General features: G+C 37.7%; 1 protein-coding gene across 1 annotated transcript in view; it reads right to left on the bottom strand.

Moving 5' to 3' along the window:
• Positions 1-319: 319 nt before the first annotated feature.
• The window catches only part of tgoln2 (trans-golgi network protein 2), a 37860-nt gene continuing 19725 nt past the window's right edge, over positions 320-18454 (bottom strand). The window contains exons 2-4 of the mRNA XM_028799283.2: positions 9292-10433; positions 4182-4265; positions 320-1336 (exon numbers count right to left, since the gene is read on the bottom strand). Of these exons, the coding sequence (XP_028655116.1) occupies positions 1331-1336; positions 4182-4265; positions 9292-10433 (1232 nt within the window). The 3' untranslated portion in view covers positions 320-1330. The remainder of the gene's footprint in view (positions 1337-4181; positions 4266-9291; positions 10434-18454) is intronic.

Here is an 18454-nt window from a genome sequence, read left to right on the forward strand (position 1 = left end):
GCAGTGTATAATTTCTGGGTAAAGTATTCCCTTAACACTTGTGAAATTTCCCTTAAACCTTTCATTTGTCCTTTCACATCCAAAATGAATAAAGAATTAAACAAATGCTAATACCCACCTTAACCCCTCGCTCTATAACGCATTGGTACTTTGTAGTTTGTTTGACTTGTCTTTTTGGCACATTACCGTCACAGCCTGGTCAAGTACTTGTGTAATGTGATGTATCAAAGCAGCCCCTGACAATACAGATGATGGGAGCATGGCAAGGTAAAATCCCACTGTGAACAAGGTCTTTGTTACTTAAAATATAAAAACAACACACGGTGAAGTTGATTTTATTATCCCAAAAAGAAAAAAACAAAAAACAACAAGTTTCATTTGTGTGTGATTGTCCTCCTTGGCCTTCTCACTCAATACAAAGAATACTTTAAAGACCAAGAATTCAGCAAAGGTTCAGTTCTTCACCCCGCTGGTGACAGTTTAAAGTCCAGTAGCCTAGGCAAACCTAGAGTTTAATACAATTTAGATCAGCATGTCCACACTTCCAACAAAGCCACGACCTGGCTCAGCCAAGCTACGAGCACAAAGACCACCTAAACCTTTACTTTTAAACTGGAAGTGTTGGCCAGCCAGCTTCCACCAAGACACAACAGTCCCAACAAACAGTGGATACAGCTTAAAGAAGCAAATGAACACAAATAATAAACAACTGTATAAAAAGAGTTATATATTAATTTTCATATTTCTTTAAACAATTAGAATAATAATCTAAAGTTGGTACCGACCACTATTTCAGTACTTTCACATTTCGTTTTAACATTAAAACATGAGAGAAAATCTACTTCTTTGGGGTTCAATCACAAAATCTTTTAAGTCACACTGTTTTAACAAATTTAAAAAAATACAACTTGTCACCTTTATACAAAAAAAAATACTTATCAAGTTTCTTACCATTTCTCATAAACTTAATATGGTTCAAAAGCAACATATGCAACAAACCCAAACAGGTTAATTTCTCACCTTTAAAGGTTTAGGTCCTGATCAAACTTAATAAAGCGCCCCATTAAATTTGCTGAATAGCATAATTCAGTGTACCCCAAATCGGCATTTTGAGGACTGAAATAGGAAGACAAAAGTGGCCTTCTGCAATGCATGCAAATACTAGAATGAGAGAGTCACCATTTTGAGTGTAAGAGAATTAGCCTTTTAAACACTGGTGTTAAAACAAGTGTTAATTAATATTTAACCTCTAAAATTATCATTCACATTGTCAGTGGTTTTTTTTTTTCTTTTACAAATCTTCAATTGCACTCTTCTTGTTCTGATGGCATTATAACTGAAAAACAAAAAACAAAGTTTAAGAACATTCTCTGCATTTCTTGTAAATAAATATTTCAATTTGAATTAAAGGGTCCAAAAACATTGATACAAATTTACCATAAAATATATATCATATAATTAAAGGATTGCTAAATAAACCCTGTAAAGTGACAAGGATTATTGGTAAGTATTGTAATCTGGTTTTGAACACCACTTTTACATTTTTTTATTTATTACAAAAAAATATTATTAGTATTGAAACCCAATCATCCATTCAGTTGAGGATGGAGGAGGTTGGATTCTGTACTGGCAGCACTAAGCACAAACCTGTGGTCAGAAGAGAAACTGGCTGCTTGTAATAAAAAAGTCAAAAGAAGATGTCATGCAACACTGCCATAAGTAACTTTTTTGTTTTAGCAAATATGGGATGGCAGGTCAAAAGATGCCACTGCTGCTACTCTGCTCGTTTTTCTTTAAGCCTCACAGGTATCAGTGCTGGCCATCCTTCTGCAGCTTACCTGGCTGCAGCCACTGCTTTTGTCTTTCCACCTTTCTTGATTATTACATGGGTAAGTATTTATGTTTTTAATTGCTTTAAATGTCATCGCTTTTAATTACTTACTATGGTCTGTGTAATTCATCACCAGCATGTTCACCCGTTTATTTATTTTTTTGACCAGGTGCCATTTGATCACAATGCACACTGCTGTAGATGTACTTTACTTTAGCTACAAATCCTTGCCCATGTCCAGACTGCTGCTCTCACTTGACTTAATGTGCTGGACAGGACACCGACATAAGTCCGTTACTGGAGGACACCCAAATCTCAGAATGCAATGTACTTGTCTTCACAGAAGTGCTCATTACACTGAAGATCCTTGTTTTCTTCAGGTGTAGGTTATAGTTTTATTTTAAGTTTGTTTTTAAGCCGTTTCCACTTTTGGCAAGTTTGTTCTATATCTTACTTAAACATCCTAATTTCCACATCGATGGAGATTTTGGATATATATTAATAGAGTTTTCTTTCTATTTCTTCCTTCTGTTTGTAAAGAAAGCACATTAGCATTACTATTGGTTTTAGAAGGATCATTTATGTGCCTGTTGTGAGTCATCACCATATTTAATCCCAAAAAGATAAACAGCAAGAATACTCCAAGACTGATTTCTGCCTAAGTGATGAACTGGTCAGCACACAATTAATTTAATGAATTGCATAATTTATTAATACTATGTATATTAGGCTTGTTCTATAGAACTATAGTAATCATCATTCCATATAAGTATTCATGTGTGAAATTTGTGAAAATTATTGAAACACCCGATCATACAATACAGTAGTCAAGTGCTCCCTTTATAATGTATATATGATACCGGCAATGTATGAAACGCGGGCACTGTATAGAATGCCTAGGCAATATATAGAATGCCTGGCGTTTTTGGGAAAAGTATAAAATATCCAAATTATTTTAATATTATATATACTTTCCCTAGGCATTGTATATAATACCATGGCATTATATTGAATGACAAATGCTATTTAGGCAAAGTATTAATAGAGAGTCAGGAAAAGACTTTTATTGAAAAGACGTATATGAAAATGAACGAAATACAAAATAAAGTATAGGACTTTCTTACTGAGGAAAACAAGAGAAAATAAAATATGAACCTACTTGTTGCAATACAGAAGGAAAGAGTTTTATTTTAAATTGCACTTAATTCCAAATCGAACCCCACCCTTGAGAAGGAGAGCATGGCTTAGGGCTTTTTAATAGGGCAAAAATAAACAAAAGAAAAGAAAATATATATACATACATATATATATATATATATATATATATACATACATATATATATATATATATATATATATATATATATATATATATATATATATATATATATATATATATATATATATATATATATATAAAAAATGAAGAAGGGAAATAAATGCGGAAATAATTATTTCTTCTTATTTTAAAATATTATTGATTAGTGGGAGTATTTTATACTTTGCCAGTTTGTCTTTTGGCATTGCATAGAATGCCTACGAAATGTGTGACATATTAATCGTTTCATACTTTGACATCCAATTTTCGGCATTATACATATTGATACACGCACACACACACACACACACACACACACACACACACACACTAAAAAGGGGGGGAAAATGCAGTTTGTTTTAAAACACAGTCTGTTGGGGGCGGGCACCTAGGGCAGTACGAATGTTAGAGCTGGCCCTGGCATCATACTTTACACCCAGTGCCGATTTTCATTCTGTGGCTGCTGGTAGCTTTTCTAACCTCCAGTAGTGTTCAAGAAAATAATATTTGTTTGACATGAGCAGAGAGATACGTGCGTGTCTTTCTTGTAAAGTATAAGTAATGGCAGTTGTTTGTTAATATATTCTACCCTGCATTGAATATATAAAGTGTTATTTTTGTCTCTTAGTCAAACTGAGCTTGACACCCCTACTCAAAAGGAATCTAGTTGTTTTTTAAAAAATTCTGGTATTCAATTTTGTCATCAATCCCCTCCTCACACCCACTTAGTAATGTAGCATTGAAAATGACACTGAATATTGACACTTTTTAAAATGTTGCATCAGATTTGAAAATTTCAGCATCATGACGTTAGGCAGAGACATGACAGCCTAGTACAAAGCTGATCAAAAGACTTCATGTTTGCAAGCCTGTATTAGTTATTTAGTAATGTTTTAATTATTACCAGCATAAAGGTAACCCAAAGCCTGAAACTGGTCAGACCTCTCATAGAATACAACGTTGACTTTTTCAAATTAGACAAGGATACTTAGAGAGAGAGAAACAGATGTTAAAATGATAGAAGCCATTTACCTTCTGATCTAATCGCTGATATTCTGTTGATTTTGGGCGACGAGCTGATCTTGATCGTTTTCCCTCTAAGACATATGCAATAATCTGAAATGCAATCATGAAAAGGTTAACATTAAGCGCTGGCCATTCAGGGTTTCCCCTTGAAAACGTTTTATTTTTGAGTGGCTTTGACCACAGGAAAAAGGGGCTGCAATAAATAATTTAATAATTGTGACAATAAATAATGCAATAATTCAAAGAACATCTTTTTACAATAAAAAAGCACACATATAAATTTTAAATTGAATTACAATAAAAGCATACAACAAAAGACATACGTAAAATTAAATCCTATTTAAAAAACACATCTTAACCAAAAAAGACACATACTTAATTGCATCATATTTTCTAACTCGTTATAATGAGGATTTCTGACTGTTTTTTTCTGTGAAATATATAGCTTAAATTGTTGAAAAGGGGAAGATCTGCTGCCTGCTCAATCCTTATTTAACCATCTTATTTTCACTGTCTTTTTTTGTCTTGCTTTCTGTATACCTTTAACAAAAATGTATACCTAGTGTCCTTCAACACTAACAACAAAATCCATTACTGGGTTCCTTTAACAGAACCATGCAGATTATTTTAATACTTGGAACATGTCTTTGTAGCTTTACAATGTAAGCTTTTCTAGCTTTTGCCTCTGCCCCAGATGCCATGTTCATCAGTTGGGTTTTGCTCACATCCCTCTCCTGTTCGACTTTATTGAAACACAGACTGGTTGTCAGCTATGGTGACACTAAAGCCCATGTCATATTACGCGACTTCTTGTTGTTGGGTCTGTCAGACTTACCAAGTGCAGTTGCTGGTCAAGTTACAGGGTCATGTTAATTTGCACAAATGAAAATTGTTGGCCACATCAAATTTAGCGACTATATGCTGACCTTCCAACACTATCTTGCTGCCTGGCAGAGCCGGTGCTGTACAAAGGTTTAACAGGGATGGAGTGTTGGGTTGTAACCATTTTCCATTATGTCATGGCATGCAAAATATGAAACAGACAAGCTTCTCCTCTATTTGTGAGGACCAAAACACCTCTGTTTCTTATTCCTCGTTATTGCATACTATTTATTAACGAGTAAAACAGAATGAGTAAAAATAACATCTATAAAATAAAAATGCACAAATAACACAAAGTTCCAAATCTCAGTTTTTCACAACAAAGCTTTTGAAGCCAATACCTACAGTAGGTAACATGTATGTCTGAACAGTGCAAACTACTTACAGTGACAAGATATACTGTACACTGACAGTATAATACTGCATATTCACTTGCCCTCCAAATAGCACAGCTGATAGAAAATAACATTAGAACAAGGCAGCTTGTGCACGTACAAGAAGTCTCACTTTACCATGACTGTCTGTGTCTGTGCATGTTTGGTTAAAACCTGCTTGTTCTTCACTCAGTGAAGTGATGGTTAAGCTTCAGCAGGAGTTGGCTCTCAAGGTTCTTGCAGTGAAGCTGTGACTGTTTAGCAGTGAACAGGAGCCCTGCGTGACTAAAAAGTCTCTCACAGGCTGCAGACGCAGGAAGTTTGTGTGTGGTCATGTGACTGCATGGCCACGTCTGATTGGTGAAATGGAGTTATGTGATTATTGTTGCCACGTCTGATTGGTGAAACAGAGTAAGGTGATTATTGTTGCCAAGTCTGATTGGTGAAACAGTCATGCAGTAGATCCACTGGCGACTTCTCTCTGGCAAAAATATAGCGTATCTAATGTGTAAATGGAAAAAAGTAACGAGTCGAGTGTTGCCCAATGTAGCAGAGTAGGAGTAGCATTTCTTCTTCACAAATATACTCATGTAAAAGTAAAAAGTATGATGCAGTAAAACTACTCTTAAAAGTACAATTTTTTTAAATAGTTACTCAATTAAATGTAACGGAGTAAATGTAACTCATTACTACCCACCTCTGGGTACAACCCATTAATTTACTACTAAAGCAATACATTTTTTGGGCTTAATTTTAGTCATCTTGCCTGATACAGTTCAGAACTCTTATTTGCCTATTTTAGCTTTTAGCAGCTGCATTTAAGTTTAAATTCTTGCCCATCTTCTTAACCAGGTATTAGTTAATAATGCAATAATAATAATAATAATAATAAATAATAATAATAATAATAATTAATAATAATTCTTTGCATTTATATAGCGCTTTTCTCACTACTCAAAGCGCTCAGCAATTGCAGGTTAAGGATCTTGCTGAAGGGCCCAACAGAGCAGAGTCCCTATTGGCATTTACGGGATTCGAACCGGCAACCTTCCGATTGCCAGTGCAGATCCCTAGCCTCAGAGCCACCACCAATAAACCAGCAGCTGCCCAGCTAACATGCTTCCTTTAAAACCTGTGAATATGCAACCATGAAGTGTCTGTGTTAAAAAAATGTTTAGAAATCAATTTGAGGGGAATTGGAAGGAGCATTAAATTTAAATCTATTCTGGTCCACAAAACACATGGATAATGTTGTCAGAGAAGGAAACTCTACAGGGCAATTAACATTTCTTTTGGATGAATGAAAGCACTAACATGCCAAACAGTTAAATACCAAGTTTCATTATCAACAAGGACTGTCTTCTAATTAGAAAAAAACTAGTTGTAAGGAAAACCTGCAGCCACTGCGGCCCTTCAAGACTGCGATTGATGAACCCTGTTGTAGACCCTTCAATTCTCCTGTGTCATCACTGATCAGGGGCCTCATCTATTAAACCTGAGTTGTGTGAATTTGAGGTTGACAACATGTGCAAGGCAAATTTAAAAAGAGAACACCTGGCGTACACACATTTGTATACACTTTACTTTTTATAAATCACAATTACTTTGTAAATATGTGTACATGAACGTGCCTCGAACCATTCATATAAGGAGTACCCTAATCAACCTAATGTTAAAAACACACCTCACACTGTTCCACTCCATTTGAACTTGTGTGGTGCTGAGGTGTCATCTGTTGCACAGCTGTGCTCAGGTCCTAACTTGGGATCCTGAGGTGGTTCGACATGTGGTCGGTGCAGCAACATGGTGTATCAGTGCATGCTCCCAGTCACTCTCTCTCTCTCACATCAAATGCTCACGCTGTCTCTGACAACCTGATTAGTCTATCATTAACTTGTGGTGATTGACAACTAATAAGACAAATTGCTCATCAAATCACTGACATTTCTAAACACACACGCACAAACGTGCATGTGCAACATCCAATGGAAAAGTACTCTGAACTTATGATAATCTTGTGACGGATGATTTTTGACCTAGGAAATCTGAGTAGCCGTGGAGCTCTTTAAGCCCTCCTTCAAACCGAGGATGCTGCATGCCACTCACTACACCACTGTGGTGGTCTACTATAATTTAAATCTAGCATGTTAAGCGCATCTCAGCTTTCAACAGCAGTGAGATTTACATTTTGCTTATTCAAAAGCAGTCTGACACCAAGTTTAAAATAAACATACAAACCTGAACATGTGGTGCTCCCGCTTTTAGTTTCCTAAATTATATAGGTGACATCAAGAGCTGTTTGTTGATTTGTAAAAGAATACTCCACCCTAAAATGATAATTTTATGTATTTTAAACTACCCTGTGTAGTTTGTAGTGGTGGGCAAGAAAATATTTTAGTTTCATGTTTACGTGGAGAAATGACTGACATACTGAAGATTTTATTTCAGCGGGACTCTGCGGTTATTACTATAATATAAATATTAATCTAATGTTCTGTGAGGATAAGGGTATTTACCTCAAAATGAGAAACTTAAACATTAGCAGGAAGGTAGGTGCACTGACAGCCACAAACATTTAATTTTGGCTTATCTTTTGTTAAAATCAAACTAATCTGGATCTTAATATTTTAATAATGGGTTAACCTTACTTAGTACAGAGTAGTGTGAAGCTGCATGCCTGAGAATGCAATAATTAATGACATAAAATTAAAAAAGAGACATTTAGTGTCATTCAGATTTTTAACCTAGATGGTTATTCTTTTGAGTGTAACATTCAACTAATCTAATACCTTGCATCTGATTACTTCACAGGTTGCTGCTATAAACTAGAACTTCTACACTGCCAGGCTTTTATATAATCTGGGTTATACTCTGTTCTTACACTGTGGATACCAGTGTGGATGGACTGGCATCATGACCAGGACGGGGAGTGGTTCTTTACCCAGATGGGAGGGCACAAGGGAAAGATTTGGATGGACAAGCATACCAGCCAGGTTGGTTCTTGGTACCTTTCCTGGCTGGGAAGATTTAATGGAAGGATAGGGAAGGACCATCTCTTGAGGTCATATAATGCCCCAGTATGGCAGCATCTCTCTGGTGGAGCTCTGATTTGTACACCCACATAGCATCTGGGGATTTGTAGTCCTGATGAACAACCCTGTCGGGATACTGGTGCGTCACTCGACAGTGCCGTGGGGAGAGGTCACCCATACTTTAAGGAAGTTCCACCTAACTTAGAAGTATTTCCTGGGTGTAATCATGTGACCTCACCCAGGTAAGTAGGAGTCTGGACAGTAGCAGAACAACACTCGCCCGAGAGGAGTAGAAGGAGAAGAATTACATTGCGTTATTGAAAAGAAGAAGCTGGTAATGGTATAGTCTGAATAAAAATCCTTGTATTTCGAACCTATGACTGTGGTCTTGGAATTGTGTCAGAATTTTGGGGCTCAATGGTGCCCCTGTTGGTCACAACATGTTTCACAGACTAACCAACTGTACTAAACAGACTAACCAACTGTACTAATAATGCAGAGTAATAATATTAGATTAGGTCATTATTATTATTAACTAAATACACTTATTCAAGTGAATTACAAAAAAAAAATTACAAAGCTTACACATCACACAATTTTTAAAATATTAAGACAAATCAGTTAATTTCTGTACCATCTATGCTACTTAAGGTCTCACAACTATACTGGAAACAAAGGCTAACTCTGGATAGGGCACCAGTCTAGCTATTTTGCAGCAGCAAGAACCACTGTGTCAACAAATGATCTTTTTCAAATTTCATATTCATTAACCAGCTGAGCATGGATGGTGTTTCAGATGGCACTGTCCTACAAAATACATTCACCTACCTTTCGCTTGTTGTGGTAGCCAATGTACAAAACTGCAACCAGCAAGACACCAGTCACCAAGTAAGTGAAAAAATGGCTGCTTTCAGTATTATCATTTGGGAAATTTCCTTCGGAAGATTCTTTAATTTCAGACTCCCCTTCATCTCCATTTTGAGGTACATTTGAAGTTTCTTGTCCTTCTTTACCAGTTAATTCCTTTTCTCCATTTTCTTGTCCAGACTCTGGAGGCTGATCATGGTCTTTAGTAGGATTCTCTTTTGCATCATGTGGTTCTCCTGGCTCGGTAATTTTCTCATCCCCTTTGCCACTTATCTCTTTATTAACCTCTGCTTGATTTGAGTTTATAAGCTCTTTACCCTCTGTACCAGGGGGCTCTTTCCCACTTTTTGTTTCCTTAGAATTAGGAGTTTGCTCATGTTGATGTTGTTCTCTGTTGGGAGGAGACTGAGGAGGATTTATTTCATGGGTGTCAGGAGCATGTTCATTCTTAGTACTTTCAATCGCTTTGTCATCTGCGTGATCAGAATCAGGCTGCATACTTGGTTCCTCCTCATCATCATCTGTTCCTCCTTTTGGAACAAGAGGTTGTTTATCCCCCTGACGAGGCACCACTTTATCATCTTCTGCTTTATGAGAATCGGGAGAACTGGCATCATTTGTACCAGGATCTGTTTTAGCATTTATTTCTGCTGCAGACTTTTGAGGATTTTTTTCTACAGGCTTTACAGATTTAGCTGATGCTTTATTGTCAGCTTCATCGTCTGTGGTTTTAGAGTTCATTTTGTTATTGGTTTCAGATTCAACAGGTTTGTCTGTCACTGTATTAGCTTGATTCTTGCCATAATCTTTTTGCTGAGAAGACTGTCCAACAGCTTTGGCATTATGATTTGCTTCCGCAGTAGTTCCTGTCTCAGAAGAAGTTACACTTGCTCCTGTATTCTGTTGCTGGACTTTTTTTTTATTTTTTTCCTCACCACCACCTCCGCTGACTGGTTTAGAGGGGAGCGGAATATTAGATAAATCGTTTTTACTTTGTGGTTTTGCTCCTCCAATGGATGCATCTACATTTTCAGAAATGCTAGTAGGGTTTTGTTCACTTCTTCTAAAGCGATTTTGTGAATTTTCACGAAAAACTGGATTTCCTGTGTTTTATAGAAGAAAAGAAGGTAAATATCAATATCTACTTAATATTTCTGCTCCATTATCATTTTCTTTGTGACACACAATGAATGTATTCATTATTTTCTGTATCTCTATTGCTATGGAAATTGGAGAAGAACAAGCAAAAGTATACTTTTGTAATTTTTACCAAGTACGTATCAAGAAAAATATTCATTAAGAACTAAACAGTAATCACCTTATATTAATTATTTAACACACACACACACACACAAGCATTCTCAAACTCTCCTAAGACGAGCAACCCTAATTTTGCCCTGTTTTGCCGTGCCCATCAATGGGACTTACATCCAGGCACTCTGGCATGGGTAGGTTGTTGTCTAGTATCTCTCTGGAATTGTGTCAGGCCCACTGGTGCTAAATTAGATTAAGTAGGTTTGAGAGTGAATGCTACGTACATTTTTTTTTTTTTTTTAGTATTTCCAGCGACACCATCACCAAACTTAGTAGAATATTAATGATTAAACAGACCCAGCTATGACTCAAAAAGTAAATTCCGTCACATCTTGAACTAATTTGCACTAAGAATGTAATAGGGTTGTTATGCTACTGAATTTCTTGACTTTGACACAATACTTTGGAAAAGTACCCGTATTCATTACCACACCACCAGGGAGGAGGTTTTGAGTAGTGATGCTCCAATCGATCAGGCACAGCGCTAAATCGGCTGATTTTTACTATAAAAGACTCAACCAGTGATCAGTGAAATGTCTGACAGCAAAGAAATATTTTTTCAGTATGTGCTTTTATAAGTTTTAAGATAATTTAGTTGTAGTGCTCTTCTACAGGAGGTATTACAGTAGTTAAGTGAGCACACATCTTTTACTTCCTACAAACAGAGAACAGTAAGGCAGACTACAAAATAGAGAGAGAAAAGACTGGAATAGGAACCTTTACATTAAAGAAAATGGAGTAATAAACTGGAAAGAAAAATTAATCAGATGAATCTTCCTGTGCCATTACATAAACTGCAAGAAAAGCTACTTTAATAAATTCAGTACTTTTATTAAAACAGACACTGTTTGTTTGAATTTGAACGGTCTTGTGTTAAGCACAGCAGTTCACATTTCCAATTACAAAAAGAAAGGATCAAGAAGAATTTCTAACTGCTGCTTAGTAAAAATAGGTTTGTAAGCATAAAAGCAAAATGTTTCTATTTTACTTGTAAACATGTTAAGCATGCTAGCCTTGTATCTACTTTATAAATATCTTATGAATGTTTGATAGATTTGGGCCATTTTAAGCATTTGTACTATATTTACTATTTGTTTGCATGTACCATACAGTACAAGTTTTCATACAAAACAAGTAGTACACAAGAATTAGGAATATCTAGCTGGTACACTGGAAAAAATGCAAATGAGAAAAGCAAACAAACAAAAAAAAATGTATAAATAAATGTATATTTTGATATAAAAAAACTGTAGTGCAATGAATGATCAAAAACAATTTAGAACCTATAATTGCATGTATCTTCTTTTATAATACGCTACTGTGGCTGTTCGTTTGTCTGTCCAGGATTTTAAATCACCTGTAGCTCGCAAACTGTTTCACCTATTGATTTGAAATTTGGTACACATATACTACGTGACGTCTACTATCCGCTTTCGGGTGATGATTTTATTACTCTTTTTATTTCTATTTTATTTTATTGTAGAATCAACTCTCGGCAGCACGTAGCAGGGCAGCCATGCGGCGCATGCGTATGGGCGCCGTTCTCATTCCCTACCACCTTCGCTAATCATTCTCGAGGCAGATTGAAGACTTAAGTGCCAGATTAAGTGAAAAACTAAACAAAACGTACTAAGTAATTGCAACACACAAACTAATTAGTTTTAACGCGAAAAGATTTCAGATTTTGCTTTTTAATACATTTGCCAACCTTTCTGAAAACATGTTGCCACTTTGTTGTTTGTGGTTATGCAGTGCAGATTGATGGAAAATGGCACACATTCATTTAAAATTAAATCTACAACATAATAAGTGCAAAAAGTAAAAGGGGTCTGAATAATTTCTGAATCTACTGTAATTGTACGAGATGTTGTTGAAAGGGTTTAGAGAATTAGAGTGACAATCATAGTCAAACTGAATAGGGCAAAATACATTTTGCCACTTGTCCAAAAGGTTCATTATTGCTTTACTTCCTCAAACGTCAGAGGACAGCTCACATTTCTCCATCTATTCTTATGAACTTGTAGGTGCCCAGTGGAATTCATCTCACTGAGTGAATCATATCCTGGTAATTCACCTGTTCAACTCAAAATCGCAAAGCACTGCATAGACGAAGAATATTACTAGCACTCAGAAGGAGGAGGAGAAGGAGGAGGTTAGGATCATGCAATGATTCAGTGTGCTGACACATCTTCCACATGACAGACCATCAGGATCCCAATTTAGGACCCGAGTGCAGCCATGCAACAGGTGACACCTCAGAATCACACTAGTTTGAATGGAAAAGAGCAGTGTAATTTTTTTTTTTTTTTTTTTTACAGTGGCTGCAGTGCCAGTCCTGCTACCAATCCCCAAACTTCCCTTTGCAAGTTGGAGGATCTGCTTGTAGGGCTGGATGCAGGTTAACATCATACCCAGGATGGAGCAATTATAGGTTAAGGGACTTGCAGAGTGGTACACTGCTGCCTTCTATTCAGGACATACATAATGCTACCTGCCTTAGAAGGGCAAACAAGATAATTAAAGACCTCTGCCATTCTTTTCAGAAGCTTTTCTCACTCTTCCCTGCCAGGGGCACTAGCAATCATACCAGTACAATATGGAACTGTTTTTACCTACAAGCCTTAAGGTTGCCAAATAGTCAATTTTAATTTTTAAAGCCTCTTAAACAGAGAGTGAGAGAGGTTGAGATTAACACTTTGGCAGTGGGAGAACAAGTATTGAAAGGTAATTATGGGCTGCAGATCCTCCATGGTGCTCTGAAAGTGCAACAGGCATGGCACTAGAGCAGGAGTGAGTACAGACTAGAGATGACTAGAGGTCACAAGACCACCTGATTGACAGGTGGCAGTGCAGTGTCCCAAGGTGACCATATAACAATGAGATTAGAGACGTCTGGTGGAAGTCTACGATCATCTCGGCTCACTATGTGGAGAATGTCTCACAGTTAGACCTTATTGGAATAAAATACATGCTTATTTATGAGACATTTTAGGATTTAATATAATTTCTAACAGCTTTGTTTCAGATATATTATATATTGTGGTAACATATATTACTGGGAGTTACCTTTTCTATATTTACAATTGTTTGACCTTTGGAATGACTTAATATATTTCAGTGGTGACTTCATATAAAAATTTTCTGATTCCTTGCTTTGTAAAATAATTTGAATAAGAGAAAATTGAATGATCTGCGTTTGCATGTTCTCCCCGTGTCTGCGTGGGTTTCCTCCGGGCACTCCAGTTTCCTCCCACAGTCCAAAGACATGCTGGTTAGGTGGATTGGCGATTCTAAATTGGCCCTAGTGTGTGCGTGTGTCCTGGTGGGTTGGCACCCTGCCCGGGATTGGTTCCTGCCTTGTGCCCTGTGTTAGCTGGGATTGGCTCCAGCAGACCCCCGTGACCCTGTGTTCGGATTCAGTGGGTTGGAAAATGGATGGATGGATGGATGAATGATCTGCAATATATTTACTGTAATGTAATTAATAAACCCAATAAAAAAGTTCTGTCTGGTCAAATGTCTGGGGAACAGGAAGTGCATTTGAAAAAGGACTCAACTGGCAGTAGGAGTAGAGGCAGAATATACATGTGAATAACAGGTGAGAAAGTGGGGAGCTTGCTTAAGTGCTAAGGTATGAAGAGAAACAGTTAACCCTAAATGAATAAGAAGGAACAGACTAATGATTGGATTTTGTTTAGTTCATACTTATTGCTGCTCAAACTGTTCATTATATATATATATATATATATATATATATATATATATATATATATATATATATATATATATATATATATAGTGAGATTTGCCCGGAAACCACATCTTTATAAAATGCACATGTTTATTATGCATGAATCACAGTCCTGCACAACACACAGTACTCCCAAACACCAATCACCCCTGAATTCGACTCTCTCAATGTCTTTGGTCGCCTTTCCTCTCCTCCTGGGAGCTTCGTCCTGCTCCCGCTCCCGACTCTAGCTCCCAGATTGTAGGAAGGCAGTCCCTTTTATTCCCGCCCAGATGTGCTCCAGGTGTCTGATGACGTCCTTCCGGCAGCACTTCCTGGTGTGACGGAAGTGCTGCCCTTTGCACCGGAAGCACTCCGGGCGTCCCTGGCAGGTTCTTCCGCCATCTTGCGAAGTGTGGCGGTAGTAACTATTTCCGGGTTCCAAGAGGCTTAAAGCGCCCCCTGGAGGTAGCCACGGGTCCCAACAAGTTGGAATGTCTCTCCTCCTCCAGGGCGGTTGCCCCCTCATGACCCGGAAGACATAAAGGTCACCTTCCAGACCTAGAACCCCAGCCATCTGTGACAATCCACATTACTAACCGAGAATGCTAAACCGGATGGACGCAGGGACATCCGGCAATGGGCCGTGCAAAAGACGTACTGCGCAGGCGCCCCACAAATCTATCCCCCCCCAACCCCCCCCCCCCCAAGCAACGGGAACCGGATGGAATGCAACGTAAAATAAGAAATGAGGCATCGCGCACACAAAAAAGGAGTCAGACCACAGAAAAAAGGAGTCAGACGCCGTTGCACACGAAACGGGACACACAAAGAGGAGGATTCAACAATCCCCTAGCACACAAAAAAAAGAAGCCACGAGCACCACACAAAGCCCATTGGACACAAAACGGGACAGACTACGGCCATAGCACACGAAACGTACACAAAAACGACGATTCAGACCCTCGACCACAGTAACATAAATAACAAATGACACACAAAGCCCCATTTCTAAATGAACCGTCCGTATTAAACATACGTCATCTCAACACGTTCACACTATGCAGCATAGGTGGATCTCATTACAATAAGGCACTATTAACCGTTCAACCGCAGAAAAGGCTCCATATTAACAGTGAGTGCGATCCTCCTTATTACTTATCCATTTTTATCACGCTCAAGAACAAGTCATAAATTCACGATCACGGGTACAAAACGATACGGCTCGGATAACGGGACCAAACACAATTCACACTATGCAGCATAGGTGGATCTCATTACAATGAGGCAGTATTAACCGTTCAACCGCAGAAAAGGCTCCATATTAACAGTGAGTGCGATCCTCCTTATTACTTATCCATATTTCTAACGCTGAAGAACAAACAATTCATGAATTCACGATCACGAGTACAAAACGATACGGCTCGAGTAACGGGACCAAACACACGAACCCGCATGAAAAAAAACAATATACGTCGGCTCCAACGCGCTTCTGAAACTCTGGAAGAAAAAATGTCTCGGCTCCAAAAACGCAAAGCTCAACTAACACAGTTACAGAAACGAACCCAAATGGACAGACACACTGAACGTGGACGCATGCAGCGCGCGTCTCACAGTACTGCATCGAAACAGGCACGGGTACAAAACGAAACACCTCCCGTCTCAGACATACAGAAACGGCAGCGAAGGGACAAAATAAATAAACGCAGACGTCTACACCGCGCATCTGGACTGCCGGAAAACAAGCACGCAAGGCTCCAAAAAGAGAAAGCTCAACTGACCGACATACAAAAACGGGCAAGGCTCAATACAAACAATGCACGCCGTAAACTACAACGGGCTTCTCACACAGCACATGCAAATCGATTACACCTCCAAAACAACATGTCCCAAATAATGGACATACAACGATGCGACTCTCAAACGACACAAGCAAAAGATACACGTCACAGACATCAACGACAGACACCTGCTAAACGCTTGCGCCAGTTAGCTGACAACGCGTTCAATAATGAGTCCACTATTCAGGAAAATTCATTGGGATTAATGAATGTCATTTGCAATCATTATCATTCACTTAACTTCCCTGAAGAAACAACTGGCAATACAAGTAATGAATTTACACGTTGTTATCAAAAGGGTCAAATTAGACTGCCTCCTTTACATTCATATCCTGAATATCTACAGAAACTTCTAACTAACGATGTACCTCAAAGTGAAATCTTTATGAACTGCATTAGATCCTACAAATCGGTATCCACTATGAACATTAACAGTGGCACTGCACATGACATCCGTCTTGCAAAACTGTTAATTATTGATGAATGTACAATGGCATCCACTCACTTACTCAACACCATTCATAAACTTCTACAAACGTTTATGAATAACTAGCAAAATACCCGCGCTTCGCAGTGGAGAAGTAGTGTGTTAAAGAGGTTATGAAAAAGAAAAGGAAACATTTTAAAAATAACGTAACATGATTGTCAATGTAATTGTGTTGTTATTGTTATGAGTGTTGCTGTCTTATATATATATATAATATACACACACATAAACATAAATATACATATACATATCTACATATATATATATACACATCCACATATATATACATATATATATATACACATATCAACATATATATACACACATACAGTACATACACACACACACATATACATATATACACATGCATAATATATATATATATATATATATATATATATATATATATATATATATATATTCACGGCATTCGAAGTCTGTGTCACAATCTGATTGTATGGGTGGTTACCTACCAGGTAATGCTTGTGGTTGGCCAGCGATCTGCTAACATCCGCCACGGTGCCCTCAGTTTGTGAAGAGCAGATCATAGAATGGTTGAAATAGTTTACTCTCAAATAAATGCAAAGAGTACACGACACGTGTTTCGCCCTCATTCTGGGCTCATCGATATATATATATATATATACACACACACACATACACATATATATACATATATACACATATCTACATATATATACACATATATATACATATCTACATATATATCTATCTATCTAGACATACAGTGGTGTGAAAAACTATTTGCCCCCTTCCTGATTTCTTATTCTTTTGCATGTTTGTCACACAAAATGTTTCTGATCATCAAACACATTTAACCATTAGTCAAATATAACACAAGTAAACACAAAATGCAGTTTTTAAATGATGGTTTTTATTATTTAGGGAGAAAAAAAATCCAAACCTACATGGCCCTGTGTGAAAAAGTAATTGCCCCCTTGTTAAAAAATAACCTAACTGTGGTGTATCACACCTGAGTTCAATTTCCGTAGCCACCCCCAGGCCTGATTACTGCCACACCTGTTTCAATCAAGAAATCACTTAAATAGGAGCTGCCTGACACAGAGAAGTAGACCAAAAGCACCTCAAAAGCTAGACATCATGCCAAGATCCAAAGAAATTCAGGAACAAATGAGAACAAAAGTAATTGAGATCTATCAGTATGGTAAAGGTTATAAAGCCATTTCTAAAGCTTTGGGACTCCAGCGAACCACAGTGAGAGCCATTATCCACAAATGGCAAAAACATGGAACAGTGGTGAACCTTCCCAGGAGTGGCCGGCCGACCAAAATTACCCCAAGAGCGCAGAGACGACTCATCCGAGAGGTCACAAAAGACCCCAGGACAACGTCTAAAGAACTGCAGGCCTCACTTGCCTCAATTAAGGTCAGTGTTCACGACTCCACCATAAGAAAGAGACTGGGCAAAAACGGCCTGCATGGCAGATTTCCAAGACGCAAACCACTGTTAAGCAAAAAGAACATTAGGGCTCGTCTCAATTTTGCTAAGAAACATCTCAATGATTGCCAAGACTTTTGGGAAAATACCTTGTGGACTGATGAGACAAAAGTTGAACTTTTTGGAAGGCAAATGTCCCGTTACATCTGGCGTAAAAGGAACACAGCATTTCAGAAAAAGAACATCATACCAACAGTAAAATATGGTGGTGGTAGTGTGATGGTCTGGAGTTGTTTTGCTGCTTCAGGACCTGGAAGGCTTGCTGTGATAGAT

This window comes from Erpetoichthys calabaricus, chromosome 1 (genome assembly GCF_900747795.2).
Source record: "Erpetoichthys calabaricus chromosome 1, fErpCal1.3, whole genome shotgun sequence".
Classification (NCBI taxonomy): domain Eukaryota; kingdom Metazoa; phylum Chordata; class Cladistia; order Polypteriformes; family Polypteridae; genus Erpetoichthys; species Erpetoichthys calabaricus.